Source organism: Zosterops lateralis (genome assembly GCF_965231275.1).
Source record: "Zosterops lateralis genome assembly, chromosome: 2".
Classification (NCBI taxonomy): domain Eukaryota; kingdom Metazoa; phylum Chordata; class Aves; order Passeriformes; family Zosteropidae; genus Zosterops; species Zosterops lateralis.
Window position 1 is genome coordinate 9534850 of NC_139763.1, and position 26737 is coordinate 9561586.

General features: G+C 39.5%; 1 protein-coding gene across 1 annotated transcript in view; it reads left to right on the forward strand.

The window, feature by feature from the left end:
• CFAP47 (cilia and flagella associated protein 47) overlaps positions 1 to 26737 on the forward strand; it is a gene marked incomplete at its 5' end in the record, with an annotated part of 294184 nt that overhangs the window by 10540 nt on the left and 256907 nt on the right. Inside the window, one exon of the mRNA XM_083854475.1 lies at positions 26182 to 26430. Coding sequence (XP_083710601.1) covers positions 26182 to 26430 — 249 coding nt within the window. The remainder of the gene's footprint in view (positions 1 to 26181; positions 26431 to 26737) is intronic.

Genomic DNA, 26737 nt, shown 5'->3' on the forward strand with positions numbered 1-26737 from the left:
TTGCCAAGATGCTATCTCCAGCATGTCTCACTAATGAGGCTGAGGCTGTGATTGAGGATGGTGTTATATTTATTCTGCACACATAGAAACATTAATAACCCTTTGGAAAGATGAAGCTCCCTCCCAGCAGTATTGATGAATGCAAAATGAGGATTTTTTTCTTCCCAAAGAAAACAAATTAAGAAACAAACACATGAACATTAGGTTCAAATCAGCACCATCATTTTTTGCATCCATTTGGCATAGTTTTATTCTTTTATTACTTAAAACTGAAATAATTTTTTTTTCTGTTAAATTGGTGGTCTGAAAAAACACCTTATTCAACTCAACAAAATTTTCCAGTGGAGACCAGTGGGATTGTGGCATCACTGGAGTAGGGGCTGGCACCCTGGGACTGGGCTGAAATGTGGCTTCTGAGCCATGGGGGGATTGAGGGAGGCCCAGAGGGTTCTTATCAGGGCCAGTAAGGCTTATTAATGCTTATTAATGCACTCAGGGCTTTTATAAATAGCTATGGGCTTTCCTTTGATGGTCCGTAGGCATCTTTTCACAGTTGTGTTAGCTGGTCCAAGGTCCAGATCATTATGGTTTTTTACTGGGAATAAACAACTTTTTTCTTTACTTGTTTTAGACTTTCAGGAAATCAGTGCCATGGCAAAACATCTACAACTTGTATTGTAGTTGTTGACTGATAAAGTCTTGGTTGCTTTTTTTTTCTCTGTAATACCTTAAATACTAAATACATTGTGGAAGTTAAGCAAAGTCACAAAGTTGCTATAAGTGAGTCTGTCATAAAGTAAGTACATTACATGCCTTGCAAGAGGGACAAAATAACAATAGGTGATGAATTGAGAATTTGGTTTTTCAAGACTGTAGTGGATCAGCAGTAACAGATGCTGGGAAAGGGAATTTTTTGCCATAGCAGAGCTCCATGAGCTGAGGTAATGCATCACTCAATTCCATTGTAGTTGTAATTGAACAAAAATTAAAAAGAACATTATTAGGAAGAACAGATTTGCCTTAATGGATTTATAATCTTAAACATTGTGACTGATCACACACAATAGTCATTAGCAGGTAAATGTGCTCAGCAGTGGGAACTACAACAGCAGTTAGGGGAACACTACTGAGATCAGTGCCAAGGGCCCAGAAGTCAGGAAAGCAGAAGGGAGTTGGACTCTTATCCTTATGTTTTAAGATATTTAGTTACATCACCATCCCATTCAATTTACAGAATAAGCAAGACTTATCTAAAGTGAGTTTCTTCTTGCTTTTCCATAGCTATTTACAAGTTAGGCATTGAGTCTTTGATTTGTAGGTTATCTTTCTAGTCATTGGAAGAAAGTAGTTATCTCCAGAAGGTTTTCAGAAAGTTAAAATTCTCAGCAGCAGTATCTTCATACCCTGAACTTAAGATTTAAATCCCTAAAATTAGATGGGGTCAATGCCCTCCCAAGTGCAGAGGAGAGTTTCCTTCACTGCGTTGCCGTCCCTGGCTGCACACCAAATCCAGAGGAACGGAAGGTACAAAATCTTTCTGAAATACAACCTCCCCTAGATAGCAGAGATGTGTGATTTGGTCAGTCTGAGGAGCTCGACAGCAATTAAGAAATGTTAGGTACTTTATGGGCTGTAATTAATTTTATAATGAGGCTTTACAAGTGTGTGAAATCTGAGATCTCTTATTGTCCTCACTGGACAGTTGAACAGATTTTCATGAGGTTGTAAAAGACTGGAAAATATGTTAACCCACAAATAAAGGTCAAGCTCCTGCTCTAAAGCCTGGAGAAAACAGAATGCCCAATGAAAAGGCTGACAGGACTCTTTTATAAATCAGGCAAACCAATGTGATTCCCTAGCTGTATTTTCACATATGTGTGACTAATAGTGCTGAAATTTTTGCAAATAAACAGCATTATGAGAGCACCTCATATGGGGAAATTTCCTTATAAGAAACTGAATTTTGCACACTCTTAAGATTACAAACCCAAGGTTTTTTAATGGCATACATAGCCCAGTCTGTAATAAAATATATTCCAGCTGCTTTTATTGTAGTGCAAAGCATCGTCCCACTAATAATGACAGACCTCCTGATTTTCATTGTGTCCTGAATATTTACAGTGTTTTGAGAAAGTTTCAGTTTTCCTGTTCTCTAGAGTTTTAAACACCCTTCAGTCTTTTACAGGCAGATGCAAACCCATTTTCATCAGACACCAAGTCAACTGGGAGCTCTGCTGATGTTGAGCCCAGGCTGATATACCCTCACAGGGTTTATTAGCTTTGCCCCTTGGCAACAGCTCTGCACAGCTCCTGCCTGGGACAAGGGTTGTGTCTCCAGTCCCCCCAGACCGTGTCTGCCTGCAGGATCTGTGCAGAGGCACGCTTGGGAAGGAACTTTAAGAAGTGCTGCCTGTCTTTTACACAGGGGAGGCTGCTGAGATGGTGCTTGTAATGTGAACAGTAAACTTGCTTACAGCTGTGAGATTTCTCTTTGGCAGCTCCAAGGGAGCTGGCTGCAATCAGAAATGCACACGGTGCCAATGCTGCTGTATTAACTCATTCTAATGGTTTCTATTTTGTTACTACCAGGCAGTTATGCACAGTGCACAGAAAACAGATTATCAGGAAGAGTGAAAACCTGTCATGGGACAGCTGTGTCCCTTTAAATCTGACAAACTAAATAACTTACAATGGCTTTTAGAGCATGTATTATTTATTATCAGTCATAAAGTCTCCCTCAGCTATTATTCAGATTTGACCTGCACTGTGGAGTTTTGCCACCAGAGTTATTGCAGTTTCAGCTGCAAGTGTGAAAATAATGGTGCTCCCTTGCTGATGGAGCTGTGCTGCAGGAGAGAGAACTTGTTGGCTTGATTAATGTTGCAGGGGAAAATAAAACAACACCCAAGTTGACATAAAGCCCCTCTTGAATGAATTCACACTGCACCTTCACCAGGCTGCTGTGCCAGAATAGCTGTGCTCAAACTGGGGTGTGCACAGAGGCTCTGTAGGAGAGTTGAGCTGTCAGAGATAAACAATCTTTAGAAGACAGTCAAAATGGAAACTTATGTAAGAGAAGAAAGAATGGTTTTGCTCACTAGGCATCAGAGAGGGTTATGCATTCTGTGAAACAGTGGGTATGTTGAATTCTGTAGTAAAGGCCTGTTTTTGTAGGCACAGAACTAAATGCAGGATTCACGCTGAAATTTATTCTTTGGCTCAGGCAGGCCCAACAGAACTAATCTGTTTATCTCTTCCCATTACATCTTTCTTGTTTTCCAGAAAAACCCCAGTATTTAGTTCTTTAATATCTTGAACTGTGATAATTATTCTTCATTTCTGTTTATTGGAATGCCAATACTCTCTCTTTCCCTATTGTTGCTTTATTAATGCATTGTTTTACCAAGATAACGGAAATCGTTAGCACAATATCCATGGAGAACTGTGAGCTTGTAGGCATTTATCATCTTCCTTATCCTTTGAGAGTTTCCTTTTAATTCAGGGAAATCTCTTAAGATTAATGGACTGAGGGAATGGGCTGAGGACGAAGGCAGAAAAGGAAAATAAACATTCCAAGAAGAGCATTGCTGTGCAGAGTGAACACAAAGAACAGAGCAGAGGTGTGGTATGTGCTTTGCAGAGAACTTCCCCGAGTCCTGTCTGCAGCTCATTGCAGTGCACTGCAGTCTTCATTAAAACTTGACTTCCTGAGCTCTAGAAGGTGTGCTTGTCTCCCTCCTGGTACAACATGCAAAGGTTCCCTTTCTCAGTGGTTTAGTCATCTGTGCACACATCGAGTCAGTGTTTAATGCCTTCACATAGTCCCAGGGTACTTGTGTTGCTTGAGGGCCTCAGAGCCAAACCTTTAAAGTGATTAAAAAATCAAGACCAAACTCTATTAAAGGCTGAATTTCAGTCAATTAGCTACTAAAACAGCTGATCTCCCAGGGTGATGCAGCTCACAAATCAGAAGATAAAGCGCATAGAGCTGGGAGATTGAACCACCTCAGGGCCACACAAAGTTTTTCTTTCTGGGGAAGCCTCTTCACATGCCTGTCTCCCGCCTACCCCAGTCCTCAAAATTGTAGTCTAAATAATAGTGATGAAAATACACTATTCAAAGGTAAATACACCGAAACCTGAAGGAGATTGGGTATTTCAAGACATCCGTAAAGGTCTTAATTGCTGGAAGTCTGGGTTACAGGCAGAAATTGTTTAGCTATGACAGTGATATAGGGTTGGATTTTAACTCCAAATAACTCCACATTAGGTTGGAATAATGATAATAGTATTTTTCCACTTTTTTTTGTGTTTATATGAAATAGGAGTGGTACAATGATAATAGCTTATGTTTTTGTCTGTTGGATTCATAATGGTTTCATAGACGTAAATACACATAGCTCAAGGGGTGAGTGATATATTTTATATCTCAGGGTGGTAGAGGATGAGTAAAACTGAATACAGAAGAAGTCTCAATTTTGAACACTGGTCTTTCATCAGGGATCATCAAAGGCCATTTGTCTACCTCACTATATTTTATCTGTCCTCTGACATTTGAATAATAACCATTTGAATTGTATCTGTTCAATTTTTACATACCTATTGCCAAGGATCACTGACTAAGGCAAAAATAAACTTTAGATCTGTACAGAAGTTTATTAGAGAAAATTATTCAAAATTCAATTAATTACACCAATTTATTCCTAGAGGTATTAAAAGCCTGTTCTTTTAAGAGTGAGATAATACTATTTGGATAGGAACTGACTTGAGAAAAATAAGCAAGTGCTATTTATATAGTCATGAGTTAGTGCAATCCAAAGGTAGTGGATGTCATCTAATATACTAATTCTGCACTCAAAATTAAATCATAAAAAAAAAAACAACCCAAAAAACAATGGCTACAACTGCTTTCTGTCCAACAAATTTTTCCTGGAAATTACAGTAGCATAATTAAGCTAACCTAGCTGTACTAATCTAACTGTCTATATAAATGCATATTCCAATATGAGAGTGGCTTTGTCTGTTCCAGCTGAATCAGTTCTAAAGGACTAATGCCAAAACTGGGGAAAAAAAGGCCTCTTGTAATTAGATGAAAAGTGTCCACATATGAATTTGTATTAATGCCTTGTAGCACTTTAGAATCACAGCTTACCTTTTATTACCATAATTTTCCATGTGAACAATCTGTAATCTTCTGTCAAATGCCAGTAGCATCAACACATTCTGAGTTCAGTCTTGCATGAGAGTCCTATTCTAAAATAAATTCAGCTGTGTGTCAAGCTGTTCTCTGCATTTCCATTCTTTTTTTCTGGTTCTGGGAAACTATGCTGAAAGCTGACTAGTCACATTTTTGTGACTCACACTGCTGACAAGTAAGTTCTTATAGAATTTATGGTATTTTTTCCTCTCTACTACAGAGTTTCATTCTTCTCCAAGTGAAAATGTGTATTTACACAGCATGTCTAAAATAGTCTTGCCAATTGAGTAAATACTGCTCTGTATATAGAAGAATCTTACACTGCTTAAACAAATATAAAGGTATCAGTTGATCAAGGAAAAAAGAATTTGTGATTCCAGTGTTATGTTGGGCTTTTTGTGTTGATGAGGACACATACTGCTTAAAGTGAATCTGAATGTGCATTCTAGCAATGATATGACTCCATAACATTCCTGGTTTATTTCTGAGAAGACCTGAGGCATGGGTGTTTCAGGTATGATTGTAGGGTAAATGTGAACCCATACTTGCAAGAGGTGCTGACACAGCTGTTCATGCAGAGGTTGTGCTCTTCACATCCCCAGGACATCAAGCAGGAGGGCAGCAGTGGTGCCTCCCAAGGAGCACATGCACACAATTCCTCCCTTCTCCACACTTCCTGGGCTGCCATCATATTTCTGGATGTGCTGCTTCTTCAGCCGTGTGCTGGTAACAGGAGAACCATCATGGAAATGCGATCTCTCTGCATCTTTTCTATCCCAGGAGAGTCAGTGCCTGTGGATCACAGCAATGACCTCTTCATTCTTGGGAAACAAGAAGGAAAAATTTTACAGCTGCCTTGTTGAGTTCCAAGTCCCTGAAGAGTCTTGGGAATCCTTTCAAACTCTGGACTCTTGTCTCCTTAAAATAGATAGAAGATGGCTTTTCCTTCATTTTTCCAGATGTCTGGCAGCCTTGAAGGCTGATGCAGGACCATCAGCTGCTGCACTGCTGCTGCACAGCTGCTCTGCAAAGGTGTGCATGGGGAGCCTGCACAGACTCAGGGATATGACAGCAGCATACACACACCAGCAGTGAGACCACAGCCAGCATTGCTCAGGGCCTCACAATTCCCTCTGACAGCCTCCAGCAGGATCTCTCTCCTCTAATCAAAGGCAAATTGCCTTTGGACCCGGCAGTTCCATGTGCCTTTCTGTGCACTTCAGGGACTTGTGTACTCATCCAAGCAGTTTTGCTGTAGCTGAGGGCTGTGATGCACAGCCTCAGGAGGGATGTGAGCAGTGTCTGTCTGGGGCAGGTACTGCTGACACCACACACAGCCTCACTCAGCCTGCCTGAAGTTGCCACCCTGTTGGAAAGCAGATGTGAGAGGTCTTTAGCTCCATCCCCCAGCAGCCTGGTGCCGTGGCTCAAGCCCATCTTTGTTGATAGCTTAAGGATTTGCTCTGGAGGAGTTGAAGTATGTGCACACACTGTAGTCTGCCAACTCTTCTCTGTGGAAAATAGCCTCTGGCAGAAAAGAAGAGTTTTGAGACAGATGTTATTGTAAAGCGCGTTGGCAGGACTGCCTGCTGCTCTTCTGTAAAGCCCTCTGTGGTACTGATGTGGAGGAGTCCTGCAGACTCTTGTAGGAAGGAGAATAAAGTCCCATTTTATATACAATGACAATATGTCTTTCTGATGTAAACCCCACATTCTAGGTGTTCTGGGAAAGTAGTCATTGTGGACACCAGGTTTTCAGTAACTTCCATAAGTTACTGCTCAGTTATTATTTCTTTATTTATTATTCTGTGAATTATAAAAGCTATATTTAGGACTCTAGGAAAAAAGGAATAACCTTCCTTATTTACAAGTTAAAGAATTTTTCTATATAATTCCTCAGAGAAATGAGCATATCTTTGGTCCTTTTGTAGATTCAAGTAATTTATTCTTTCTTAATTATGTAATTTTCTATAACTTATAATGAAGTGATACAGCTAATTTTATTTTTTCCTGACAGAGTGGAAGAGGGAAATGTAATTTCCAGTTACTGCAGCAAAGCACCAGGATCTATTTAGAGAAATAAATTGATTTAGATGCCATAAAAAGTGGCAGCACAAAGTCAAAACATTACTCATCCTGTTAAATAATTTAGCTAGTGACTTCTGTCTCACTTGAGTATATCTGACTTGGTACACTTTGGGATTTATATTTGTAGGCCTTTGATCTCTCTGAGATGACTGCCTTTTATATCCTCCCCACAAAACTCAAAGGAACACCTTTGGAATGAAGGTTAAGCTCAAAACGTTTCTTTCTTTTTCCTGTTCACATCAGATCCAAAGGCACGAGGCCAGTCAGGAGTGTGAAGCACTTTTTCACTGACCATGGTATTATCCTGGGCAGCTTTTCCTTGTCCTGCAATAAGGCAGCTTCTTTATTGGGCGAGATTCCCTTCAGTTGAGTGGATGTCTCACAGCAATCGTGGTATCCTGCAGTCAGTTTGTCTGAGAAAGCTTCACCTGGCTGTGGTGGAAGGGAGCTGATCCTCCCCTACCTGCTGCCTGTTTAAAGGCAGTAGCTAATTTTAGCTATGATGTAAGTGAAATCCAGTATCTGATCCAATATCCTCAGGGTGAGTTACCTAATTTCTTAATCACAGCTCTATTTTGAACTCATGTGGTACTTAAAAGTAAATAAAAAATTCTGGACTTTAAGCTGATGGTTACCATGGAACCAGCAGGGTTATACTCAACATGAACAAACATTGGTAGTTTCATTCTGCATTTTATATTCAGTGTATATATTTATATTGGCTTCAAATAGTAAATTAATTTCCAAAGTAGAGACACTTTTGAAAATAACTAGGTTAAGACAAAAAAAACCTCTTAAATTTGTGAAATAAACCCAATACCAGATCGTTGTCACAGTCAAGTAAGAAGTCAAGTAAGTGTTGTTCAGGAGTTAGTGAAGGAAGAAATTAAAGGAAAATTTGAGAAAGAAATTAAAGGAAGGAAAAAACCTAAAATGCCAATATAAGTGAGTATGAATTACAAACAATAACAAAAAAAGGAATGTCAATAAGGAGAGATAAAGATAGAACAAAAGAGACTGGGAGTTCTGAAGACAGAAATAACACCTCAAGGGTATTAAGGAGAATATAAAATGTAACTGGTATCCGTTGCCACAAGGAGATGGAAATTTTTGAAGAGCAACAGGAAAAGCTGTTTATTCAATAAATGGTTTTGTCTTTCATTTGGAAAGAAACAGAGAAATCTAGTCATAGCACATGAGGATGGAAAAGTGCTTTCCAGTGTGGTTGAGTGAAAAGAATCCCACTAACTCCAGTCTGAGTCCAGTGATCCAAGCTGTGCTAGTCAGGTGTGTTAGTGTGCACCTTACCACTCTCTACAACCACCTGAAAGAAGGTTATAGCAAGGTGGGGGTTGGTCTCTTCTCCCAGGAAAACAAGTACTGGGAAAAATTTCTTTACTGAAAGCATGATCAGATATTGGAATAGGCTGCCCAGGGAAGAGGTGGAGTCACCAACCCTGGAAGTGTTCAAACAGTGCCTGGCTGTGGCACTTGGTGATATGGTTTAGTGGTGATTACCAGTTGGACTCGATCTTAAAGGTCTTTTCCAACCTAAAGGATCCTGTGATTCTCTCTAGTCAAGGGCAGGCACTCCAGAGGGGAGTTTATTCCACTCTGTGCAGGGGACTGAAGTATCAAAATGACCACCAAGTTCATGAGGAATCAGGCCAGGTGTGTGTATTAAGTTACCCTGGAATGACAATAAAATTACACACACAGCTGGTAGCCCTTGATGCCACAATAGTTGACACCATCTTCATCAGCTCCACCCAAGCAGCTGGTTAGGGACAGCTTGGACAGGTTCTTTTCATGGCTAAATTCATGATCCCCACCTGCAGAAGGAATGATTTGGTCTTGCACTGAAGGTGCCCTTTTTTTAGCAGCTGTCAAGGTAATAGTGTGTGACAGCAAAACCATTGTCTGTTCAGAGCTTATCATTCTATAAAATATTCTGGCAGTTTTCCAGGTGTGGCTTTGTGGTAGCCTCAGCACTTATTCCAGGGTCAGAGACTCGGTCACGTACACATTCTTGTTTTAGGATTCCTGAAAACTCCCTGTGCACAGAACTTTTCTCAAGAATGTAGATATACATGCTTATAATGCTTTGTCACCCATGTGTTATTAACATCTGTATGCTTACAGTAATGCTACTGGCATGTGCTCTAATTTTTTTTGCTTGTCTTTGGACTAGAATAAATCTTTCCTTCATGATGACCTGTTAAAATCACAATCTCCCTAAAAGTGCTGCTGGTCAGACCATTCAGTTCCCAGTCATATCACTGGCATTCTGAGGAAACATTTGTGGGTTGCTTCATAATGTATTGATTTTTCAGTGGGTTTTGGAAAATAACCTTGAGAAAACACATGCAATGAATTACCACTGTAGTGTGTAATACCATAACCTGCATTGCTAGCAGTTCAACACTGGGTGAAATAAGACACATAGCAAACTAGATGTTGTAGGACTGTAGAATAGCCAGTTCCACTGAGATTTAGTAAATACTCTCTTAATCTCTGATGCCCATATTGTAATTTCTTGCTGATTATATTCAATTTTCTCCTTGGTTTGTTGAGACAGTGTCACTGATTGGTTTCTAATGGATTAATAATAAATACCCTTTCTTCCACAACTTTTTACATTCAGCTTCTGTTTTTCCTGTTCCAAGAGTACCTGCCATGCCCTGGGGAGGATTGTTTTCAGTCATTCTGATTGGAGAAGGATGTCTGGTTGTACACCTAAAACCTGGTAAGTAATGACCACAATATAATTGCAAAATGTGGGTTTCAATTTTAAAATGCAGTCTTACTCTGAAGACACCATGATAAATGATTTTAGTTTTGGGTCCTACCAGTTGAGCTTTAGATCAGAATAATTCTTTATGGCAAGTATTTCTTTCCATTCCTCTACAGCAAGAATGCATCCTAATAAATTTCTGAAAGTACACAGGCAGCTTCTTCTTGAGGAATGCTGGGTTTTCATTAGGGATGGAGTTTACCAGTTCAAGGGTCATCAGTTTATGTGTGGTCCTTTCACAGATCTGTGATACAGTTCCATACAGGAACTAAATAAAGCTATGGCTCTACAGTCTTCTAACATATGGTTAAGATGGTGGACTTTTCTACACTTAATTAGGTTGACTTTTGTTCTATTAATCTCTGCAGTGAGAGCATATTTTAATATCAGTAAACCACATGGACCTGAGAATATTGCAATCAGATTATTCTGCAATTATTCTACATTTGAAGCTAATGAGAACACAGCTTTTTCAAGGAGCAATAATCCACCCCGGTAATGTACTGAAAACTGTAGGAAGGCCTTAATCACATCATTGCCTATCAGTGATAATTTATCCCAATTGGATTCAAGGTCTACAGTATTCAGTGTTCCATTTACTACACTAAATTTCCTAATAAATTACTTAAATCTCCCTTTCACTTTCAAATATTTCTCAATCCATTGCTTAAACAGGCTTTGCTCAGCATACATTCCAGTTGAATAATTAGAAAGTTTAATGGAACAGTTACTTGAGTTAATTTGAACCATATGTAACTCTATACCAGATTTAAAAGACCTTCTGACTTTCCATATTGCCTTTGGAAAGTTTGGCTTCTGGAGACTTCGATCCCAACAGTAGCTGGCATTTGCCCAATCAAAGGAAAAAGGTGAGCAGATGGAAACAGCCTGTGAGCATGGGCAGAGCACTGGCACAGAGAAGTCTGACCTGATCTTTCATGGACAATTTTATTCTGGGAAACTTAACCATTAGATGGAGTTAATACTGTGTGATGCTGGCTGATCACAGGAAGAGTTACACAACCCAGGGAGGCTGTGGAATCTCTGCACACATTCCAAGCCTTCCTGGACATGTTTCTGTGTCACTGCTCCAGGTGACCCAGGCTTGGCAGGGAGCTTGGACTGGGTGATCCCCAGAGGCTGCTTCCAACCCTAACAAATCTGTGATTTGTTGACTCTGTGGTGCAGGGAAGTGGGTTCACTGCTCTGGCTGGCAGAGTAAGTTGTGAATAGTCTAATACCCCAAATCCAGCTGCAGTGTGTGGGAGGGTACAGACTACCTCCACAGAACCCCGCTTGTAGGAACCAGCACTGTTTAGTTAGTTTTACCCATTTACAAAGTGGATGGAAGCTGTCACACGGCTGTGATGCAAATATATACTGTGGAATTTTATCAGTGAAGAATTCCCAAGGAAACCATGCCAAGAGCAAATAACGAAAGAGTTGTGCACAATCTTATGAATCAAGCAAAAATTAATCTCACACAGCAAGACAACCTCAAAGTTCTGGACAAGTGAAATATTTCTGGAGGACAAGCAAGAAAATTTAGAAAATTATTTAAAGGCAGTGATAAAGATTGGGATGAAGAGCTGTCTCTGGACTCATGGTCAGAAGAGCAGCCATTGTAGTTTGATTGGTATATGTTTCTTGAGACTTTGATTTGAAGAGAAGTGTAAATAGCACAACGCTGTTAGCTGTAAGGAGAATGAGCTGTAAGGAGAAGTCTGAGCTGGAACCTTGAAAAATTTCAACCTAAGTAGCAAACCCTCAATGGTTTGTTACAGAGTTCAAAATTTTATCACATTGATGTATTTTCGTTTATGTGATTTCCAGTTAAGGTAGCTATGGAAATATCTTTAAGTGTTTGAAAGCTCAAAAGAAGTGGCTTAAGGGTACTTATATTAACAAAAGTATCATTCAAAATGCAATTAATTTTGAATGTTAAAGGCAAGACCCAGATGGTCAATAATCATGGGTGTGGGCACATGTAACACCACATTAGTCTTCCTGAGTGAGATCCCTAATTCCTTTGCTATTGCTCTAAACTCAGTACCATCTAATTCTGCCTTGACCATGATTTGCGCTGTATGTGCTATTAAAGCTAACTTTTTTTTTTCAATTAAATATTTTTGATGTCCCCTTTTATTTCCCAATCTAATCCAAATGGTGCCCTGGTTCCCACAGAAGTTTTGGCTTAACTCACTCCCTTTTCTGGGAAGTGTTCACTGTGTTCCATATTATCCTTTTCCTGGAAACCCCTTGACATAACTGCTGTCCTTAATCCTTCTGTGACTGTATCACATTCCAAACTGCTCTTGGGCTTGGATCCTGTTTTCTGCTTGCTTCCTAAACAGGCAATGCCCAAACTGCTCCCCCAATAAGCTCTTTGGATACCCTTAACTTGGTTCTCATTCATGTCCATGCCTTCAGAGATATGTTTTGCATTTCCTAATTGCCCATGGAAAGCATTCTTTGTTTTTGGATTAGAACCCCACTGTCTACTTTTCTTTAGTAGGCCTCAAGATAATAGTCCCTAAAGGCATGAACAGTGGTTTTTTTTTTTTGTCACAAACACATTCTCATTTTAGAGTTCCTGAAAATTCCCTTCATGTGGAACGGTATGCAAGAATATAAGTGTGTATTTTAGCCTAGTGCTATTAATATCTGTGCATTTACAGCAATGTAACTGATACATGTTTAAATTTATTTGATTCTCTTCAGGATAATTGGAATCAAATGGCTCTATGGGAATCTTAGTTTTCTTCCTTTATTGTGGGAATCCCTAAAACTCTAATTTTAGACACGTTTAGGTGAGATGAATCACCCTATTAGTGGCAAATGTGGATGCTAAATGAACGTATGAGCAGAATATTTCACACTGACACCAGGACTTCTAAGAGCAATGAGTTTTCAGATTGCCTCCTGAAAATGTCAGCTTTGAATAAGTATTTGCATGTGGATGATTCTAAAGATCAAAAACATAATCGTATTTTATGAGTATTCAAAATGTTCAAGGGAAAGAGAAGGTAACAGGAGGCTTGCTAGACAACATCAGTTCTTGGCAAAATACTGGAAAAATTATAATGATTCTGTTGGTTAAAAATTAAAAGAGAAGGGTTTATAATTAAGCTTGGTAAATGCATGAAAATAGGCTTTGTCAAATATATTTGATTTCTTTCTTACAATTATGGTTGATAGAAGTAAGTACAAAATAGACTTCTGTAAAGCATTTGATTTATTACAAATGACACGTTGATAAGAAAATTAGGACTATGCAATATCAATAAAGTACGTATTAAATGGATTAAGAACTGGTTCACAGGACTGAAAGAGTACTTGTCAGCAGGGAGTTATTATGATTATGACATTTTTAGGAGGGTTCTGTAGTGATTACTCCTAGTTTGTAATCAGCTTCATTTTCATCAGCTCTGTGTTCTTCATAATTTTCAATCGATTGACAGAAATAATTGAAAAATAAAATCAGTGGTGTTAGCCCTTGTGAATGGTCCCAAGTGGTGAAGGATGTGAAAAACAAGTCCCCCAAACAGAGTGTTCTGGATTACAAGGGAGAAAATTGAGCTCCATGAAACACATTTGACTTTAATATTAACTGCTGGGAGGACATAGGACAAGGGATAAGATCTTACTGAGGAGGACAGAGGCTGTTTCATGGGTAACAGTGAGAGGTTTACTGGAGATACTGTGGTCTCCCACTTTAAAGTGCTGTAATAAAGGGTTTATGGTGCATAAACCCCAGAACTATAAGAGGGGAATATGGACATGATTTCACCTCTCTGCACAAAATTCCTCAGGTGTGCAGCTGTGATTCCAACACATTAAAAATATGATTGAAAGAACAGAGGGGACAGAGAAAAATGGCAACAATTACTCCAAGGTTAAGGAAAACGTTTTAATCCATCAGACATTTTTGTTGCATAGTTAATGCAAGTCAAGGCCCCTGAAAACCACTCCTTCAGTACTGTAATTCTGTCAGGTTTTGGTACCCTCAAAAGAGCTCTCTACATATTTATACAAACTTCAAAAAAAGACCTTATAATGGTGCCCTCAAATGAGATTTTATATATATTATATATTATATATATATATATTATTTTATAATTTTATATTTAATATTTATGTATTTATATGTATTACATACTCTTGACCTATATAGGATGAAGGCCGGATTATTTTCCTTTGCTACTCTCACCCCTCTCAGGAACATACCAACCACTGTGACACCTCTGTGTTTCCCTGGAGACAATAAGAGATGGTTTTACCTTACAGCAACACAAAGCACATGAAGAGTATGTCCAGAAGCCCTTGTGCATTAAACCACTGAGTTGTGCAGTGAATAAAGACACACAACACATGGCAGAGTTTTATAACCTGATTATTAACTTGTGGATAGTGTTAAATAAATGCTGTTCATCAGAAATTGCCCATCCAATAGCCCATACACCCCAGATGATAAAAAAGTTGAAATTTTTAAATTTATCAAATAAAAGGCATAATATAAAAGGATATAAGCACTTTTAAAGGAAAAAAAATAATAAAGGCTTCTCAGTGGAACCAAGCAAAACAAGAATCTGGGCTTGGTTATTAAGACCAAAAATGTTAAAAATACAAATTGACACATTTTTATTTGGTTTCTTTTTAAAAGCAAGGCTGGTAAACAAACAAAATGAAAGTCCAAAAGGGTTGTAGTTTCCACTGCTACTATTATAAAATCAGTGGATTTTATACAACTAAGGATATGTCTTGGAAATCAGAATAAAAATTGTCTTTAGGCGTTAACTGGCTTCTACAAAAGTACCATGTAAAGTTTAATAGCCTGTGCTATATGGGAAATCAGGCTACAGGATCTAATATTGGTCCCAAAGGCAAAAATCTATGAATAAACTGTAGTAAAAATATTACATGGGAAATTGGATTGGAAAGCACCATTCAATTATCTTATAAATCAGACCAATGGCTGTGATCCTTTCTTGAAATTCTGGGACAGAATATTCTTTTAATTTCCTACTACTAAGGCTTAACTATTCAATCTTGAATTGCCATGAAACCTGTTTCTGTCTCACATATATAGTGTCATATATCATGGTGATAGAAAGCTGCACTCAGTGCTGTAGGATGGGATTGTCAGAGCTGGAAGAAACCCTACTAAGATCAAAGAGGTGGAGTAGAGCAGAAAAAGAGGACATCTATCCTTTAGTAAATGATACTTGCAATAAAGAGAAACAATGGAGAGTTAATATTCTTGGTTCTCTGACCCTTGAGAGTAAAGCAGTATTACTCTAAAGTCACACAGTAGTTACTCCTGCAATGCTGACTCTGTACTTTGAATTTGACCTGTATTTGCTTCAAGTATGAAATATATTTCCAAAACTGAAAGTAAAAAGGATTGCTTTGCAAACTGCAGTGATATTGACTTACTAATTAATTTAAAGTGGTGATTTCATGATTACTGGTTGCCATTAAATTGCTCCTTGCAGAATCATGCAGTGTGTTTGCTTGAAACAGCTACAACAGTTTTCCATATAATTGCAGGATCTAAGCGCAATACAGTTGAAACAAAGTGCTGGAGACACATTACAAGAGCTGTATCTTCCAGATACAACAGAACAATTTGTTTTGTGATTCCTAATTGCTAGCAAGTCAGTGGAATGAAATGTGCTTTCAGAAGCTACATTGCTGACATCTTGCTGACATCATCTCAATCAGCACAGAAGCTGCCTCTATGTATTCATGCCCTTTGAAAGTTCCAGTAGTTGATGCTGAACAAACAAAAAATAGCTACAACTACAATAAAACCTCAAAGTATGGGAGACACAGGCTGAGCCATGGTGAGGAAAGAGAAGAAAAGATTTAAAAGAAACAGGAAATTAATCAATAACAAAAAAGTTTCTCTGGGCAGCCTGGGACATGAAATAAATCACCAAATAAAAAAGTGTTAAAATAATGACAAGCAGAAAGAATGATGATGGGTGAACACAGGACAGCAAATCAGCCAAATACTAAAACTTAGGACAAGAAAAAAAATTAAAAAAGAAGAAACAAGATACAGAGTAACTTAGGCAGAAAGAAAGTCAACTTTAAAAAGATAAATTTAAAAAGTGACTCAGGGAGATCTAAAGGGAGCGAGTTGGTGAAAGAGAGATAAGAAGGTCCTAGCTAATAAAGAGGGCCATGACTAAAAAAGACAAATTTCAAATGGTCATGTTGAGAATGAAATAATCCATTTTTTTAGTCAACAAAGATAAAGAGTAAGGACAAACCTAAGGAAGATGCATTCTCTGAGCTTTCATATTTGTGAAAACTGAGTGTGTGCCACAGTTCCTGATTCCTGTGTAGGTAATGACAGGCTGGCCTGGAAAAGCAGACTTTTCAATTTGTCTTATGTAAGTCCTTTTTGTTTTGTGTATGCCTTTCTGAAATTGTTTTTCGCATTTGCAGAAGAGTAAGTTGAGATATCTGAGGGTTCTTTGTTTGCCTTTTGTTTGCAACATTCCCTTTCTAGGGAGTTACAAAAGAGCCTTTTGAAGTGTGGATTGTGTTTCTTCCTTCAGTTTTAAAATACAAACTCATGTTTTTTAAGAAATAATGCCAATTCTAGGACTCCCACTTAGGATCTAGATGGGAAGGATGTCGCCCTGTGTTTTCTTAACTCATTGAAAAACCTTTAGTGTTACTAAATGACCAAGATGGCTTAGTCAGATCTACTGATCTAACAGGATATAGTTGACATGAAAGAACTGCTGTCTTCAAAAGCTTGTTGTCAAACAATGTGCTTGATCTCCCCTCCTAAAAATGACTCACAGAGAGCAAAGGCACAGAGCAGTTACAGAAAATTGCCCTTATTCAGAGACTAAATGCTTATATAATCTTCTGTGTCTGAATGCAGGCCACACAATCATGAGAGAGAGGGCTGTGTACAGCCCCTACATATTTTCGACAGAGAAGAAAAACTATAATTCTAGACTCTATTCCTTGGTCCCTTTTAGCTGAATGTGGCAGCATTTCTGCAATTCTACCCTTTTTATTGTTTTATGTATTATTTGCTTGAGTTGAGGCCTTGCTAAAATCTGTTTAGGATCTACAAGCAGAGGCTCAGCATAATACAAGATCAGTACCTGACTGTCTATCTGTGCCTTTTTGAAGCCCTTTCCTTTCTCCTGCTGCCTCTCAGTGTCACTGGAGCAACCAGAGCCTTAGATGAGGATGCTCCACTGCCTCCAGCACTAACAGCCTTTGCTGTAAAGGGTTTGCTCCCAAACAGCTGTGAATTGCAAATGGCCAGCAAAGTTTTGTCCAGACTACACCACCATCCTTATTTTTCTTCACTGTTAAAAAGACTGTACATGGTAATCTGGAAAAACTGATTCACTAATTATTTTATTCTAGTAACGTGTGAAATGTTTTCTAGTTGTTTCACAATCTTAAGTCTTCCTTCAGATACTTCAAGAATTATGCCAAAACTTCTAGCAGGTTTGATTAAAATGCTCACTTGAAACCAGCCTGAACAGTGCTTCAGTTGTGATCTTGGGAGCATGACAGCGAGAAAAAAAAGTTATGTGTACAGATATCCTTGTTGCTTTTTTGTTTTACTTTCACATTTATATTCATTTTTCTTTCATCCATCTATAGCATTTAAATGCTTCAAAAACAACAACGACCTTAAATTTCTTTCCTTTAAGATTTTATCTGTTTTTCATATCTGGAATAGGTGTTTGTAAATTTTAACTACATGTTAATATACTATTTCTTTTTCCTCTCTAAATGGAGACTGAATATAACTAAGATGAGGCTAATCTGAGATTTCTGAAATGCCAGTAATGTATTTTAAATGCCAGAACTACAGTCTGCTATTCAAAAGTAAAACTTCTCCTGGTGTCCTCGATTACTTCTGCAGATATGAGAGAATCTTTATTTTCAGCCACAGATGTTGGATTTGGAGACATAGTGAGCTCATCCATAGATGATGGATGCAGATCTATGACAGTACAGAGAATAAAGAGAAGGGTAACTAGCAATTGGAACCAATCAAAAAACACAAGTACATCAGAACTGAAGGTCTTTATATCAAGATATCTAAAGGATAAGTTTTAGTACAACTCCAGCTGCTGGAATTAAAAAAGTAATTAGACCTTGGTAACCATGAGGCTTTTATATTGCTGAAAGTCTGATTACATGATCACAAGACCCTTTTCATCTTAAATGTTATGAAAAGTCACTGATGACTATGAAACTCTAAGCTGACAACTGCCAGGAAATGCTTCACAATCTCTGGCAAGATGTAACAAGAGATGTGTTAAATACTGTGGTTAGCTGGACCCCTGAAGCTACAAAGGAGGATGGAAAAGTGCTGCCCTCATGATGTTACCAGAAGGAATCATGTTCATGGCTAGAAACTTGAAAAACTTTGTAAACTGGCTTATAGCCCTGTGGGTGAGAATTGTGGGGAAATGTTCCAGTGGTTGCTGAAAGCCACATTTGTATTAAATTATGCCACTGTGAAATATAAGCAGCTAATTCAAATACAAGGAATTTAAAATCAGCATTAAAATGTTGCTATACTTCCTCAACAAATAATGGCATTAGGCAGATGAAATTATTTTCAGAATTTGGCCAAAAATATAAAAATAGTGAGATAACAGAATCCTGCTGTGCTACATCTGACCATTCTTTTGGCAACAGAGGGAAGAAGAGCAGTGCCATTGATGCCTAGAGAGGCTACCTGGAACAGAGACTAGACAGTGTTAAAGAAATAAAGTAGGTATTTATTAAAATGCCTTCAAGGATACACCTTGGGCAGTACAAGAGCCTGGCCGTGGCTCCCTCCAAGATGGATCCAAGATGGATCCAAGATGGATGACTGGTCACGAGTTTTCACACTTTTATGTTTTGGTCCATTTACATATTGGGGCTAATTGTCCAATGAGAGCTTCAGGCTATGAAGTCCCATCCTCACAGTTTGCTCTCCTCCATTCTCTGTTGTTTATACTTTTTGGGCTGGAAGCTGCAACCATGTCCTTGGTTCTCAGGCTGGAAAAGGATTGTTTTGTCTAACTACCCTGTGAAGAGAATTTGCTAACACTTTGTATGAAGTTCAGAGTCCCACACTAAGGCAGTACAGAATCTGGAAAATATGAAAGCTAAAACTTAAGGCATCACCATAAATTCAGCAGCTTGCTTGATGTGTGCAGCTCAGTGCACAGTTGGTCTCAGGACTAGAGGCCTGCAAGGGAAGACAAGGGAGAAATCAGTCATGCTGACAGATCCTCAGTGCATCACCATCCCCACGGATGATGGCTCAGCTGAGAGTCTCTTTCTCCACCAAACTGGCACATGGGTCAGCCTGCTCCTGTGCCTTAAAGATTTCCTTCTTGAAGAAGCTCCAGTCTTCCTGGAGCCCTTAACCCCTCAGGACTTTCCTCCAGGCACTCCACAAGGCTCATTAAGAGGGCAATGTCTACCCTATGGATATCAAGGCACAGTTTTGCTGACCCCCTTCCTTCTCCATGAATGAATATGATTTTCTGTTGGCTGTGCCCAACACTGTCTCTGACCATCACATCACCCACCTCTCCCTCTGTGTCCATAAACAGCAGGTCCAGTGGCTGCTTTCCTTTGCTGCCTCCCTCACCAGCTGTGTCTGGAAGTCTCTCCAGACTCTCCAGGAACCTCCTAGACTGTTTTTCTCTGCTGTACTCTATTTTCAGTAGACATCTGGTAATTCAAAGTCCCCCAGGAGAACATGGGCTAGTAATTGTAATTTCAGGAATGTGGATTCCTCTTCAGTTAATAGAAAGTAATAAGTACTGAAGAAATGAGATTCAGCTCTCAATAGTTTCCCAAACTAATAGCTCTTTGAGAATAGCTCTGCTAATACTGGTGACCCCTATTCCCACCAGATAATTGCTTTTATTATGCATTTCTATTTTCTGCTCTTGTCTTACAGCACTGATGGATGTAATTTAGTTGTATACTATATAGGTGCCTAATGAAATTGCTGAAAGAAAGTTCATTGCCAAGCTAAAAAAATGATGTCTGCTCTTGAGTCTCAGCAAGGGTCTTACCTTCAAGCTTGCTTTTTTTTTTTTTTTTTTTTTTTTTTTTTTTTTTTTTTTTTTTTTTTTTTTTTCCCCCAAGTACATTAAATAATTTTCACCATGGCTAGAAAAAATTAGGAAGGGCAAAAAGCCCATCATCGGTAGCCTAAATTCAGACATACCTCACACTACCATAATGAACAGACATGCTGTATCTGTAGCTGATAAATTAGGCCACATGATGGCAGGTGAAATGTAGATAAGGTGAGAGTACTGCATGATGAAAGGAGGATATTAAGACCTGTGTTATGTTGATATGACCAGTCAGAAAGAAAAATGTGTGTCGGCGAGAAGAAATCAATTTAATGTCTGCATTATACAAAACATCAATACAGACAGGACATTAAACTGCATTAGGACACGTATCTGTAGGTGGATTTACAGGTGGACTGCATAATTCAAAAATATCAGGGGACTAGAAAAGGGAAAACAGCATGGAGAAATTCTCAAGTGAAGAAAAATGTATTAACACAGGACTTAGTTGAGCAAGAAATATTAGGGAGGAGATACACTAAATGGTGAATAAAATAGTGAAAATCACTTGAATGCCCATATTTATTCCTGTTGTAGGACAGAATATTAAAATAGTAATCTTAAAAATTAGTGTAAATTTTACAAGAAAAATCACATGTTGACACAATGCATCATTACCCACTGAGCAGCAGAAATTCCCCAGAGTCTGTATGTTCTATACTCTGCAAGATATGTTCTATCCTAATTACCATTTAATGCAATTCCAAAACTCCTCTATTGATCTTCAAGGCCACCACTGGATAAGGGCCCAGCTAAATTAGGTAATATCCTTTCATCTGTAACTTATGAAGACAGATGAGCTCTCTCAGTGTAATGTAACAAGCTTTGATGACATTCATCAGGACCAGAAACAGCATTTGACGCAAAGTGAATTGATACAGAGCAGCCAGATACAAGAAGGCTGGAGAGGGACTTTTCACAGGTGGTGGTGGCGGCTTTAAATTGAAAGAGGGGAGTGGAGAGGGTGTACTGAATTACACCCTGATAGCATTTAGAGTAAATAGACACATCTCTTTGGTAATGGTTTCCAACTGTAATTGAAATCAAAGAGACAAAACCATCAAGATCTCAGAAGGATCAGTACCTAAAAAACTGAAAACCAGGGAGTGATCCAATACTCTAGACTGTCAGAATGCAAATTTAATTGATCTTGCTAAGCACTTGGATTCTAAGGAAGTTGGATAAATTTCATATAAACTGTATAAGATACATGTAAAGTAAAAATACATAGAATTACACCACACAATGATTAGGCAGTAATTTTTGGCAAAAGGAAAAAAAAAAGTACTAATATATGAACATGCTTTTCAATAATCTTATAATTTCTGCCTAAGAAAAAGATTCTTGAAATTGCGTAAGTGACTGGCTACCCAGCGACCCACACAAAGCCAATGTGATATATGGAACTCTATTTCAAATACCTATTTAAGGGGAGGAGAATGATCATGGAGGTACTTATCTCCCTCCTAACCATAGCGGAAGCTTAGACTGGACATTGATTTTCAATCAGTGAAGTGTGCTGAGATGAATCTCATCATTAGCAACTATAGAAAATCACATCTTAGTTGTGTATAGTTGAAATTTAATATTGATTTATTGATGCCAATAACTGTTGACATCTTGATACCTGGAAACTCTACTGTTCTAGTTTAGCATAGTAAATATTGAGATTTTTTGGGAGTGTTTGATAACCACAGACAGCTGTTAAAGAAGCATTAATATATATGTGAGATTTCCAGAATTTTTTCATCCTTTATTTGTCCTTTACCTGAATTTCCTATTACCTACATTTATGCGGTTTCTCCACAGCTGTGTTCTGTTTTGATCAGAGATGATCTGCCCAGCCCAAAAAGATAAATCTTCATCATGTTTCTCAGTGTAGTTCAAGGGTTTCTCTTTCCACCCTGCAATTTTTGTATTTGTCTAATACACGAAATCTGGGAGTGGATATGGATGCTTTTAGAGTTGCTAAATTTTTCATGAACAAGGATGTTTCCACAAACTGTGACTAAAAATGATGCCAGATGCAGAGAGCATTTCCAGTGCTGCAGACTGCAGGAAACAAAGGGCACATTTGTCCTTTGGTGCCGAAATCTTTGGATTAACTGCTGTGAGCTCATAAGATCAAAACGTTCAGCTCAGCACTGAGTGCTGGGAGTAGCCTTGATCCCCAGATGAGTGTTGTCATGTTCCAGCTGTACTGTGGCTGACCTCCTGTTTGGCTAAACCGACTGATTGTGCTGATAAAACCACTCTGATTCTGCTCCACGATAAATATAATAACTCAATGTGTGGCTTAGGGGGCCCTAAGCTATATTGTCAAATAATGGCGACTGTTTGTATTTATAATACAGGTTTTTTCCTTCACCAATTCCTACAGAGTCACTCTAAAAAGGGAAGGCATTTGTGATTGTCTTGTCTAACTAAAAATGCCTCTGTTGCTCACTATTTTTACAATTTTGGTCACGCTCCTTTCAGCCCAGTCTGAGATGGAGGGACACCTCAGAGATTGGCAATTCTTACATGTTTTGTGAAGACTGATGGTTTCATTCAGCAAAAAAAGACCCAATAAAATCTTCATTAGTTCTGCTTCTAACAAAATGCTTTGCTGAGTGAAGAGACCTTTAGAGAGAATTAGAGCTCTAATCTGTCATTTTGAACATCCTCGTTTTCCATTAAACAGAGCAATTTGCAAGATTAAATGCAAAGGAATATCTTATTAGTCCTCATTATTTGGACTTTATCTGTTTCTGATTCCTAAAAGCTGATATCAAAATATACACCCTTTGTTTGTTTAACCAGTAGGTGGTTGTATTTCCTACTTATATATTCTAAAATATTTATTCCTCCCAAAGTAGAATAAATAGGTCAACATTCACATTTCAAATCACAGTTCCTCTGGATTCAGGTTCCAGCAAGGAAGGGCAGTATGAGTGGCAGTTTCTTCAAATTACTTTAATTATTTCACATATCACTGTCATTTCTTGTTGCTGAATTACTGTCAAATAAACCATCCTTACGATCAGTTTAACTCTCCCCTTTTTATCCTTTGGAATACTTTCTGAAGGGATTTCCCTGTGCTTTTAGAGATTCTTGGATAAGTGAGAACTACTTCTGGTCTAATAGAAGACTCAGATGGTCTCCAGGCATCTTTGACCTGTGTTTACAACATGGACAGATAGGAGCAGTGTCTCAGATCTTGCTGTTTACTAACACGTATTTTCTAATAAAGCTTTCCCCTGTGCAGCTGGAGAAAACAGACTGGAGATGGCTTTCTGATTCTCCATCTTGTTTTACACTGGCCACGGCCCCAGGACTGATCTGAACAAGATAGAAGCTATTTAATGTTAAACAAATTAGCCTTTCTTAGTAAATGGAAAAAGCCTAAAGATGAAATTCCAGTTTTCTGCCTGAAAGCTGGGAGGATAATCAGATCAGTGGATAGTCAAGGAACTTTCAGATCTGAAAGTCTGGCTTAGAGAAGTTGGAAGTGATTCTGATATTGAGGTGTGGCAGGAATTTATATGACTGTACTCTTCTCTCTGATGACTATAATACAATAGTGAGAAATTTGCTATGAAGCTTTTTTATTCACCATCTGATACTGCCAAGGTGAATGCAATGGGAATTGTACAGATTACTGCACAATTTATTCTGGGAGAATTAAATTTTGTAGAATTAAAATCGCTCTTATTGTGGCCAGATGATAATGAGAATGACAATACATAATCTATACCTTATCATCAGGTATAAAGGATTCTGTCATCCTTTATCATCAAAGGATTCAAGTAAGTACATGTGTTCCTTTACAATAATCTTCACTTTGGGGATGAATATTAGTTGACCAGGAAAAAAGTGCTTGTGAATCCAGACTGAGCTGATAAAAGGAAGGAGAAGAGTCCATTATCTAATGGTGTTTCATCATGAGCGTTTGTAGTGATGGCAATAATAAGCATTTGGATATAACAGCCTGCAGAAGAGGAAGAGAGCCTAGCCAAACTATTTCAGAGAGTTCAAGATTCTTTTAATGCTGAACCTGACTCTTCTATACACAAGCTAAATCCAAGTTTAAATTTGTTTTTTAAAGATTTAGTTAAACTGATTAAAATTTTGTACAGACATATTTATATCAAATCAAGGGAAAATAGACCAGTGTTCTTTGATACTAATTCTCTTCTGGAATAGTAACTTCGTCAGTGAGAGCTGGAGCAAGCAGCAGAGACAGAAATCTTTAAAAATCAATTCTGCTATGAAAGAATTAGCATCAAAGGAACAGAGAAACTATGTAGGAGTGTTCTCCACTCTGTATTGAAAAAGAAGAGAGAATCTAATTATTTGATAAGGTAATCTTCTATTTTAATTTTTTACTTTTACTATTTTTTGTGTGTTTCTTTTCCATTATGTACAACCATGTTACCATAAAATAGATTCAAGTAGTCTTCCCAAAGAACTCCCTCCAGATGCTTTTACTCTTAGTGCTTGCAATGCCATGATCCAGAACATTCTTTAGTGATCTACAGATGGGTAGCTATAATTTGAATCTTTAAGAGGGACAAAAAGACCTGTTACCATTCTTCTCCAGCAACAGAAACAAATGCTTTTCTCTCTCCTTTTTCCCTCTAGGTTTCTTGATCTATTAAAAAGATTTTTTTTTTTCTTTTTTTCTACTTTGTAATTCTGATCTGTGCAATCCATGTTTACAGCTTCTCATATCTGACTTTTAGAACATAAATTTCAGTCCTTATGCACTTTCAGGCAACGAAGTAATTCAAAGCAAAACATTTTGAGTTAATCAGAACTAATGTCTGAGGTTCTCTGTACCTGCTGTGAGTGCTGCTCTCCCTCATTTATTCTCCTACTTTGAAGGCAAGTGCAAGGTAGCTGTCCTGGTTTAGGGAAAATTTAGGGAGTGTCCCATAGCACTCCAAGTCTAAGTGCTGGAATCTTGTCAACCTCATTTTACTGCTTAAATTAGGGCCCAGGAAGGATCAGAGCAGGAACATATCTTCCACCACTCAGTAAATGTGTGCCATGAATTATTAGTGCTGTCCCTGCACTGCAGACACTGAGCTCCCGGCACTCACGAGTGTTAGTGCTGCTTTAGCTCTGTGGAGGCCAGGTCTGTGATTGACATGGAGGCCCAGAAGAGTAATGAGGCTGGTTTTAGTTCAGTGCAATCCATCTTTAAGAATGCCAGGGCACCCATGTCTGTATCCTCCGTCACTCTCCCAGGCCGCTGTTGGAGTGGAGCCATGGCAGGAAACACCTGGGGTGGACACAGGGGACAGCCCCCAGCCTGAGCCCCAAGCTGGGCATTGCTCAGGTAATTCTTTAGTGGTAAATCCCATCCTGGGGTGCTCTGGGAAGAGTGTGGCCGGCAGGTTGAGGGAGGAGATCCTCCCCTTCTACTCGGCCCAGGTGAGGCCACACCTGGAGTGCCCCGCCCGGCTCCTCAGCTCAAGAAAGACAAGGAGCCATTGCAGAGGGTCCAGCAGAGGCCACAAAGGCGATGAGGGGTCTGGAGCATCTCTGAGGGGTCTAGAGAGAAGACTGACAGGAGATCTCATTTATGCATAAAAATATCTCAAAAGTGGGTGCCAAGAGGGCGGTAACACTCTTTTCAGTGGTACACAGTGACAGAACGAGGAGCAACGGCCCTAACTAAAACAAAAGAAGTTCCGCCTCCACACGAGGAAGAACTTTATGTTGAAGGTGCCAGAGCACCGGAACAGGCTGCCCAGGGAGGCCAAGGAGCCCCTCTGTGTGGAGACATTTAAACCCGGCCTGGACACGTTCCTGTGTCACCCGCTCCGAGCCGAGCCGAGCCGAGCCGAGCTCAGCCCGGCCCAGCCCGGCCCAGGAGGACCAGGACGAGCCCAGCCGAGTTCGCCCGAGCCCAGCCGGACCGACACGAACCCAGCCGAGTTCGCCCGAGCCCTCCCTCTTATCCTGTTCAGATTGGTGGGTTTTGGCCTCTCCGCGGCTTCTCCGCCAATCAGCGCCGCGCGTCCGTTGCTAAGCGGCCGCTGGCGGCCGGGCGGGCCATGGCGGAGCGGTGGCGGGACGTGTGCGGGGTGCGCATCGCCCCGGCCGAGCTGCGCTTCAGTGACACGATCCCGGGGAGCTGCTACCGCGCCGCGCTCACCGTGCAGAACCTGCGGCCGGGGGCCTGCCACCTGCGGCTGCTGCCGCCACACGAGCCCCAGGTGAGGGCCGGCCGCGAGGGAGGCGGCGGGGTGTGCCCCGGGCCGTCTCTCTGCGCTGGCTTTGCCTGGGGCAGAACGAGGAGAGTTCTGAGCTTCCCGGGTCTTTATTCTCTCGAGGCTGTGAGCAGTTTAGAGAAAGCTTCGTTCTTTCTTAAATCCATAGTTTCAGTAGAAATGATCAGGCTTTCCTTACTACATCAGCCATTAACAGTTGGGCTGGATGATGCCGGAGGTCTTTTCCAGCCTCAGTGGTTCTGTGATCAAGTTCCTTGTGGGCAGCAAACCCTGTTTGCCTTCTTTGTGCTCT